A 10,220-nucleotide genomic window follows, 5' to 3' on the forward strand; every position below is an offset into this window, starting at 1 on the left:
CTACAGCACCAAAGTACGTTCATCTCTAGGAGACAGAATGCGTCTCCTTCCTGAGCGGTATGACGGCTGCGTGGTCCCATGGTGTTTATACTTGCGTAGTATTGTTTGTACAGAAGAACGTGGTACCTTCAGGCGTTTGGAAATTGCTCCCAAGGATGAACAAGACTTGTGGAGGTCTACCATTTTTTTTCTGAGGTCTTGGCTGATTTCTTTTGATTTTCCCATGATGTCAAGCAAAGAGGCTCTGAGTTTGAAGGTAGGCCTTGAAATACATCCACAGGTACACCTCCAATTAACTCAAATGATTTCAATTAGCATATCAGAAACTTCTAAAGCCATGACATAACGTTCTGGAATTTTCCAAGCCGTTTAAAGGCACAGTCAACTTAGTGTATGTAAACTTCTGACCCACTGGAATTGTGATACAGTGAATTATAAGTGAAATAATCTTTCTGTAAACAATTGTTGGAAAAATGACTTGTGTCATGCACAAAGTAGATGTCCTAACCGACTTGCCAAAACTATAGTTTGTTAACAAGAAATTTGTGGAGTGGTTGAAAAACGAGTTTTAATGACTCCAACCTAAGTGTATGTAAACTTCCAACTTCAACTGTACGTATTATGGACACAGTATGTTTTACATTAGTTATCTTGTTGTTATTAGTTGTTATTAGTCCCAACCTTCAGCTCCATTCAACCCCTCCCATCTATCTCTTAACACCATCCATATTGGATTTCTATTTGCCATGTATTTTTCAACTGTACTGTGATGTTTCACAAAAGTTCTGTAACACTGTAACACTTAACAAAGAGCTGCAGTTAGTTTCAGAATGGGTGGCAAGAAATAAGTTAGTCCTAAATATTTCAAAAACTAAAAGCATTGTATTTGGGAAAAATCATTCACTAAACCCTAAACCTCAATTAAATATTTTAATGCATAATGTGGAAATTTAGCAAGTTGAGGTGACTAAACTGCTTGGAGTAACCCTGGATTGTAAACTGTCATGGTCAAAACATGTTGATGCAACAGTAGCTAAGATGGGGAGAAGTCTGTCCATAATAAAGCGCTGCTCTGCCTTCTTAACAGCACTATCAACAAGGCAGGTCCTACAGGTCCTAGTTTTGTCGCACCTGGACTACTGTTCAGTCGTGTGGTCAGGTGCCACAAAGAGGGACTTAAGAAAATTACAATTGGCTCAGAACAGGGAAGCACGGCTGGCCCTTAAATGTACACGGAGAGCTAACATTAATAATGTCCATGTCAATCTCTCATGGCTCAAAGTGGAGGAGAGATTGACTTCATCACTACTTGTTTTGTAAGAAGTGTTGACAAGCTGAATGCATCGAGCTGTCTTCGTAAAGAAAGGAGGACCAAGGCAGTCTTCATATCATTAATTGAAATGCCTTTTTAAAAATTCTGACACAATTGTGTTGCATGGCCTTCGTCAGGGGAGTACAAAGATATAATGCAATATCCTCTACTGAACAGCTTTTTCCCATCAACCCTGATATGAGGGAGTGGTTACAGAATTCATTGGACAACACCTAGTAAGCAATACTATACACATTAAAAAGTGAAATACTGTAGATATGTTATCAGAATGCAAATCAAGGCTAGAAGTTGTCTGTTTAAACTACTAGCATACAGCTCGGAAACCCACCCATGCATACCCCACAGGACATGCCACCAGAGGTCTCTTCACAGTCCCCAAGTCCAGAACAGACTATGGGAGGCGCACAGTGCTACATAGAGCCATGACTACATGGAACTCTATTCCACATCAGGTAACTGATGCAAGCAGTAAAATAAACCTAATGGAACAGCGGGGACTGTGAAGAGACACGCACATTGTAATATTGTTGTATTATACATGTTCTATTGTACATATGCAGTGGTGTAACAATGTTATATGATGTATTGTTTTATCATGTAAGTGCCTTAATGGGTTTGGACCCCAGGCAGAGTAGCTGCTGCCTTGGCAACAGCTAATGGGGATCCCCAATAATAAATACAAACTCACAGAACCTTCTGGAATTCCCGCTCTGAATGATCTGTATCTCTTGAGCATCCAGAAACAGTCAGTCACATCAGAGCAGTCTGAAATGGACCCTGGTGATTGATGCGAAGACATTATTTACCACAAACTATTAAGATATGTAGTGGACTCGCCAACACCCAGTAACTGCACTTACAATCTGCGTTTTGCATTTACAATGATGCATGTCAGCTGCCATTTAGAAAAAAGGTGGAGTGATGTGCCAATTGACAACTGTATGTCAAACGTACAAGTATTTGTTGAATGAAATGGGTAATTAAACCTACGTACTGTCTGTACCACATGTGTAATTACGATCAAGGCAAGGTAGTGCAGTATGTCAATGTGTGTATAAGCTATTGAAAACTTTTTTTAATATTTTTTAAGATGTTTTATTAGAAACGTACAAAAAAAAAATTCTAGATCAATTACTAAGAACATCTTACAGTGGCACAATTCTTTGTGGAAGTTTACTTTATTCTCAAGTTCTGACATAGAAATTGTCTTGATGCTTTATTTAAAACAGTTTTCATTGGTCGTTTGCTGTGTCTTGTTCTTTTTCAATTAAATACAAATATAACCCTCATATCGAATACTGGGGGAAATCATACTTCATGCTTTAGCATAAAAAAAGTTTTATTTTCCAAACTATTCTCTAGGTTGTGTGTACGGAAAGGAAACATGTATAATGCTTTACAGAAACGAAGAGGTACAGGTACAGATAACCACTCCGTTTAAACATTCAATACAAATGGGTTCAATAACACAGCCAACCAATGTTTTCACAAGGTGTCTTAACTGAGGATAAAACATCTTTACTGCCCCCACAAAGAAAAGATCACAATCTGACACCCCCCCAAACTGAAAAATGGCATTCTATAAAATAATCACAGCATAAAAACTGATCAAATCCCAAACCGTTACTTTACGCCACCCCTACACTGTGATCAGAATGGTTCAACCCAAAAACCTTAGCCAATCACATTCATAACCATCATGGAACGGGACTTGAATTCTCAACAGTTCATGATATGAGAGCTGACAACCAACAGCCGGTAGAGGGGAATCACCACACGAGCGTTGAATGATATAAAAAAAAATGTAATACCTTACCAAGAATTACATCCATTATTCCAAGTAAAAATACGAACAAAAACATAACCAACAAACCCCCTGAAGGTTTTAGACTAAATGCTCAAATTGAAAACAAAGCCCTCGTTGTGTTCACATTGAGAGCGATGCTTTTACTGAGAACACCCACCATACAATAGTAGGTCAAAAGGTCAGCTATGTCAAAAGAGAAGAGACGGGGCCGGAGGGAGGAAACATTGAGGAAAAATACAGGGACACCAGGCCAGAACCGCTGGGTAAAACAGTTCCTGCCCTGTAGTCTTAATATAACAGTGGGGTTAGTGTGTGTTCACATTTGTCTGAATGTGAGTGTATTTATGTACTAGTGTGTGTGTGTTCATTTAAAAATGTGTGTATTCCTGCGTTAGGTGTTCCAGTGTGTTCTCAATACTCAGTGGCGGCTGTCTGTGGACGGAGAGCGAGAGCCGCGAGACCTGGAACGAGACCTGGAAGGTGCACGCTGTGCAGGGGGAGGGGAGTGGGGAGAGGCAGACTTGCTGGGCTTGGATGGCCGTTTAGAGGAAGAGGAGGTCTCTTTGGCCCTAGGGGGTGGGGAGGCGGGGGCAGCGCCACCACCTGCGCCTCCACGGGGGGCTGGGGAACCACTGTGGGAACGAGAATGAGAGCGGTTGTAGTCCCTCTTGGGGGAGCGGGATTTGGGGGAGTGGGACCTGGAACGACGGGGGGTCCTGGAGCGGGACGGGGAACGGTTACGAGAACGGGAGCGGGAACGAGAAGAGCTCTCGGAGCGGGAACGACTCCTGGAACCCCTGGAGAAGACGAAAGAGAAAAGGTCAAACCAACATTCAGTCGTCTCTTATCACGTCACTGAGGCCCTATTCAAATGCTCTGATAATGTATTCTGCCCTCCTCAGGTACTTAGAGGAAACACTAGTAGAAACATCTAGAAGGGATTATTCTCCAGACCACTCACCTCTTCTTTGCTGCCTCAATCAGCTTGATCTTCCTTCCATTGATCTCCTTGCCAGACAGCTTCTCAAGGGCGTTTTTCAGATCGCTGTAAGAGGCGAACTCAACCACCCTGAAGACCGACATGACAAAACAAGGGGTCAGTAGGACACAACTGCCATGGTGGTTTAATGTAAAAAAGTTATTAGGAGGAGTATGGATGTTGGCAAGCCTACACGTACAGAAAGAACAGCTGGCAGAATGGCTTTTATTCTTACCCTTCGTTGAGCTTGGGGCGGTGGGCGTCGGCGAACGTGACTTCCCCAGCCTGTCTCATGAAATCCTTCAGGTCCTACACAACGACAGGCTAAGTTAGGACCGGAACAGGACAACAGACTCATCATAATGCATCATATTCACCAAAGAGAGAAAAGGTTAGATATCATAGGAGGAACTAGAGGCTAACAGATGACGAGAGGGGTCCAAGAACCTCAGAGATCACAGCAAAATGACTGGCTGCCTGGTCCAGCAACAAAGTCATGGTGTTCAAAAAGGAGTTGTTCCAGTTACCAGTTAGGTCTGTGTGTGCATGTTGATGTGTGTAACCAGCCAAATTGACAGAAGCTGTTCGTAAACGCCACACTTCCCTAAGAAACTAGTTTGCAGCGAGGCCAAAAGAGCTTGGCAAAAAGGAAATGTGAATAAAGTCTTCACGGAAGAACATAAAAATATAATCTCTAATTGGTTCTGTAAAATTGAGGAAGCTAAAAGACAAACGTTTGGTTGACCTAAAAATGTATCTTTGAATTTTGAGTTAGATTTTTTCATTCTTGGACCCCGCTCTCTTTAAAAACAACTACACAGAATAGTCATGAAGATAAGTAGAACAGCCTGAATGAGCAGCAGTGTTCAGCAGCATATTGAATAAGGTTGTCTCTGGCTAGCTAGGAGCCGAGGGCACAGGACTCCCTGCCCCCTAACGCCTGGGACGGGTACCCTGTCTAGGGCTCGGCACCCCCCTCAGTCTCAGTACAGAGGAAGAGAGGAAACCAATACCTGTGACCCCCTTGGAGCGGGGCCGCAGCAGGCTCTCCTAGTCCATCATACCATAACCACCTTGATCGCACCTCGTGATCCAACCTTGACCTCTCGTGACCTCGCTCAGCAGATTTTATCCACCTCTGGGCACCTCTCGCGATGTGCGGACGGAACCACAGCACACGGGGGTAATTGGGGGGGATATGGATCGATTGAAGCCTCTCAAATTTACGAACCACCATGGATCAGACCAATACGCCAGCCACCACCATCATCATCATGAACACCATCATCGACTCTTTCTGCCCATCTGCCTCTCTGTTTGCGATTTCTCCCTCTCTGTCAGCACAGCGCTCCCGCCGTTGAACCCCCCCCCACCACCAGGGGGGCAGCGAGTGCGAGCGAAGTGGCCGCCAGCCACGCCAGTGCTTCTAGAGCAGAGTGGGTAGTGGGACCCGGGGAGGGGTGGGACCTCACCCCCAACCAAGCGAGGAAGCACTCATACGACCAGCAGGAGGATACCAACTAGGAGTAGGCCGACTGGCACACTGGCTGGCACGACATGGCTCAACCCAGAGAGAGGGACCCTGATTGGGTTAACTCCACCATAAGAGCTCTCGTCCAAACGACACAACAGTCAGGCTGGCAAATAAAGGGGTGAAGAATTGGTTAAAATTTAAATAAATAAAAACAGACAAATTAGTTTGTTTTTCCTCTCTTTTGTATATCTAATCAAACTGCATTCTTTAGATGCAGCAAATAGCTATGGCTGGTTATTTTCACTGGAAGCTCTCAGGAGAGAGCTGGATAGGCTATGTATTGAGAGCTCTTTATAGTTAAATACTTTGTAAGGAGAAATGAGCCCAACAACACATTTAGCTAGTGCTGCTGATTTTCATATGCATTTGCTCTCAGTCCATTAAAATATTACCACATTCTCTCCAATAAATGTAGGTAAAAAAACATGATTGAATGAATTTGTCTTTACCTGGAGTGAACCAGGCAGTTGCCTTGAGATCATCACTAGTGAAGGTATAAGGTATAAAGCCGAACATTGTCGCTCTCTCCCTCTGATTACTCAGCACCTGGTGTTGTTACTAACAGGCAGGTAAGGTAGATGGGTAGACACGCCCAGGTAAGGATCTCACCTGCCAGCTGACGCGAGATGACAGGTTCTCCACGATGAGACGGTTCTCCGTACGCATCGGCGGGGGGTTCCTACTGTGGTGGGAGAGAGAGCGAGAACAGTATGAGAACCTTGCAGATGATCTAGAACCGTGGTTCCCTTAGTGGGCTAAAACCCATTGGCCCAATACTTTTTGCTGTGGAGGGAGAGACAAACAGTAGGAGAACCTCAGTGCTGATCTAGTCCACTCATTATAATCTAACATGCTTATCAGATCCTAGATCAACACTCCTACTCTGAGATGCTACATGTATACGGGACCATGATTCTGACTAGAAATAACAGATCAAATACTACAACAGGGAGTAGAATGGATGATCTGAAGAGCAGTGTTGGCCCCCCACTGAGCTGATAGTTTGCTGGCCTCCTAGATAAGGTTGGCTTTATATCCATTGCAAATTTCCGAAAGGTGCTTTGTATAGACAGAATGTTGAATAAACTGCCATTTGAACTTACTCTGCCGGTTGTCCACTGGGTTGGTTGGTCCTTATGGAAATTTGAGACAAAATATCCACAGGAAAGTATTATTAAAACAGACTTTTTAAAATGCTGGTACTGGCGTTGAGATTTCTATCACCTGGCATATGCATGCGTGCCTCGGTATGAATAAACAAACCATGAAAGCACAGAAAGCTGCGTTTTGAAGTTGGTTTAATAATATTTTCCTTGGGGATATTTTGTCTAAAATGTCCACTTGTAAAGGGACAGTTCAGTCTTCTGGAATCTATTTGTTAGCGAGGAGCGTGGAAAGTCCCCACTGGGATTCGTAAGAGGCTAGCTGATCATATTTAAGTTCACGTACCTCCGACTATCCTGGGAGCCACGGCCGTAGCGATCTGGGAAGCGGCCTCCACCACCTCCTCTGTCGCCACCACGTCCCCGGCCACCACGCAGGCGCACACGGGCGTGCTCAATGGTCACCCTGAGAGAGAATACAACCCATATTTATGTTTATTTATTTTCCCATTTGTACTTTACCTATTTGCACATTGTTACAACACTATATATATATATATATATATATATATATATATATATATACACATACATACATACATACATACATATACATACTATGGCATTTGAAATGTCTTTATTCTTTTGAAACTTCTGAGTGTAATGTTTACTGTTAATATTTATTGTTTATTTCACTTTTGTTTACTATCTACTTCACTTGCTTTGGCAACATTAACACACGTTTCCCATGCCAATAAAGCCCTTAAATTGAAATTGAATTGAGAGAGAGAGAGGGGGAAGGGGGAGAGAGGTGGGGGAGAGAGAGGAGAGAGGTGGGGGGAGAGAGGAGAGGGGGGAGAGAGGAGAGGGGGGGAGAGAGGAGAGGGGGAGAGGAGGGGGAGAGAGGAGAGGGGGGAGAGAGGAGAGGGGGAGAGAGAGGAGAGGGGGAGAGAGGAGAGGGGGGAGAGAGGAGAGGGGGGAGAGAGGAGAGGGGGGGAGAGAGGAGGGAGAGAGGAGAGGGGGAGAGAGGAGAGGGGGAGAGAGGAGAGGGGGAGAGAGGAGAGGGGGAGAGAGGAGAGGGGGGAGAGAGGAGAGGGGGGAGAGAGGAGAGGGGGGAGAGAGGAGGGAGAGAGGAGAGGGGGAGAGAGGAGAGGGGGAGAGGAGGGGGAGAGAGGAGAGGGGGAGAGGAGGGGGGAGAGAGGAGGGGGGGAGAGAGGAGAGGAGAGGAGAGAGGCCTTAAGACACAGAACAAAGGCCTTTGCAAGGCTGTTATTACATTTTAGTCATTTAGTAGATGCTCTTATCCAGAGCGACTTACAGTTAGTGACTGCATACATTTTCATATAATACCCAAGGACTATTGATATATGGGCCAACGTGGTGATATGTAATATCCATCATGACCAGCGATAACACCGCTTTACCTCTCATTGCAGAGCTCCTTGCCATCCAGTTCATAAACTGCATCCTCAGCATCCCTAGGATCATCAAACTCCTGGAGAACAACATATTAGAACATTCAGACTATCTATTATAGACCTCTCTACAAGGTTTTCCAAACCATGTAGCTAGCCAAAATAAAAATTAGCTAGCAAGTAGATTTCGTAACTGAGGGTTTATGCCATGTGCGTCATTGTGTGTGGACTGACCACAAAACTAAAGCCTGTATGCGCGTTCACACTGCACTTAGCCTAGGGCTACGGACAATACAGTGTGAAAATACATTGTGTAGGTGTGTGTACTGACAACAAAACCAAAGCCCCTCTTCAGGTCGATGTCTCGGATGCGGCCGTATCCTTTGAAAAACCTCTCCACGTCCTTCTCTCTGGCGGACGGGTTCAACCGGCCGACAAATATGCGGCAGCCACTCATTCTGAATGTAGGATGTTTATCTGAAAACAAAAACAGTAAAAGGAAGGGGAAAAAACCTTTTGATGACAAATATTTATGTAGTTACAACTTCGTGGCAGCTAACTCCAGACGCGCACACCAGAAATATATTCTGCGCACACCTACATCATTAGCAATTTCAGCTAACTAGAATTGCATAGTTCACAAATTGGATAATTTAAAATGTCGACACGTTTTTAGAGAAATAAACAAATATAAAGCCACGCAGTCCTGTATAACGTTAGTCATCCCGGAGAGGTATCAAAACCGAACATTTATCGTGACCTTAACGTTAGCTAGCTGCGACACAGTCATCGTGCATATTTTGGGCCTTGTGATTGCATTTGCAATCGCAAGATAAACAACAAACCTTAGCTTGTTAACTACATTGTTTCCGACTGGCAATACTAGTGCAATAATGCATTAACATTAGTTACGTCCATTTAAATTGTACACACACATTAATTTTAACATACCTTTCTGTGTTTTTTCTTCGGAGAGATTGTCTTGCCGCTTACTGCCTCTTAAAAACACAGCGAGAAGGACACAAAATGGAGTCCGTTTTCTCTCTGCGTTTCAATGACACGGTGCAGTACTATCTAGCCGCTAGATGTCACCCAATCACAAAGCTCTTCTTCTTCTTCTTCGATGAGGTTTAACGGCGGTTGGCATCCAATAAATGTTGCATTACCGCCACCTACTAGAACATTTTAGTCATTTAGCAGACTCTCTTATCCAGAGCGACTTACAGTTAGTGAGTGCATACATTTTATATACTGGCCCCCCGTGGGAAACGAACCCACAACCCTGCCGTTGCAAGCGCCATGCTCTACCAACTGAACTACAGGGGACTAGAGTATAACTCCCTTATACTTGCCATAAAATAAAAAATTATATTACAACAAATACCCTACCATCTAACCCTAACACTCCACTCACAAAATCAATAAAATAATAAATACCATACTCCACTATTTAAATGTATTTAGTCCTACTTCAGGCCAACAGCCTGAAAGGATGGAACACCACCACTTAACACACCCTGTAACTCTTCTGATGTCAAGTCTCAAACACCCAAATACCTCTCTGCAGCTGCCACCACAACCTCTATTTTCTGCGACTTACGTTCCATCCCTGCAGTACAGTTGATAACCATTGCTATTAATGCCGAAAATCCAATCATACTGAAACATACACTACCGTTCAAAAGTTTGGGGTCACATAGAAATGTCCTTGTTTTCGAAAGAAAAGCACATTTTTTGTCCATTAAAATAACATCAGATTGATCAGAAATACAGTGTAGACATTGTTAATGTTGTAAATGGCCATTGTAGCTGGAAACGGCTGATTTTTAATGGAATATCTACATAGGCGTACAGAGGTTCATTATCAGCAACCATCAGTCCTGTGTTCCAATGCCAATTCTGGCTCTAACCATTTACATTTACATTTACGTCATTTAGCAGACGCTCTTATCCAGAGCGACTTACAAATTGGTGCATTCACCTTATAGCCAGTGGGATAACCACTTTACAATAAGTTTTTTTTCTTTCTTTCTTTCTTTGGGGTGGGGT

The 10,220-nt window shown here is 43.8% G+C and overlaps 1 protein-coding gene across 2 annotated transcripts; it reads right to left on the reverse strand.

Moving 5' to 3' along the window:
• Positions 1 to 2,492: 2,492 nt before the first annotated feature.
• LOC121548533 (serine/arginine-rich splicing factor 5) lies at positions 2,493 to 9,227 on the reverse strand. 2 transcript variants are annotated; one of them, XM_041860000.2, is made up of 9 exons: positions 9,123 to 9,227; positions 8,503 to 8,648; positions 8,181 to 8,251; positions 7,103 to 7,222; positions 6,757 to 6,786; positions 6,263 to 6,335; positions 4,355 to 4,428; positions 4,102 to 4,209; positions 2,493 to 3,937 (listed from the first exon to the last, which is right to left on the reverse strand). In XM_041860000.2, exons 2-9 carry the CDS (start codon positions 8,626 to 8,628, stop codon positions 3,559 to 3,561), a joined length of 981 nt encoding a protein of 326 aa, XP_041715934.1. In that variant the 5' UTR covers positions 8,629 to 8,648; positions 9,123 to 9,227; the 3' UTR covers positions 2,493 to 3,558. The 2 variants fall into 2 exon arrangements, with proteins under 2 accessions (XP_041715934.1, XP_041715935.1); XM_041860001.2 differs by lacking the exon at positions 6,757 to 6,786.
• Between the last annotated feature and the right edge of the window lie 993 nt (positions 9,228 to 10,220).

Source organism: Coregonus clupeaformis, chromosome 33 (genome assembly GCF_020615455.1).
Source record: "Coregonus clupeaformis isolate EN_2021a chromosome 33, ASM2061545v1, whole genome shotgun sequence".
Classification (NCBI taxonomy): Eukaryota; Metazoa; Chordata; class Actinopteri; order Salmoniformes; family Salmonidae; genus Coregonus; species Coregonus clupeaformis.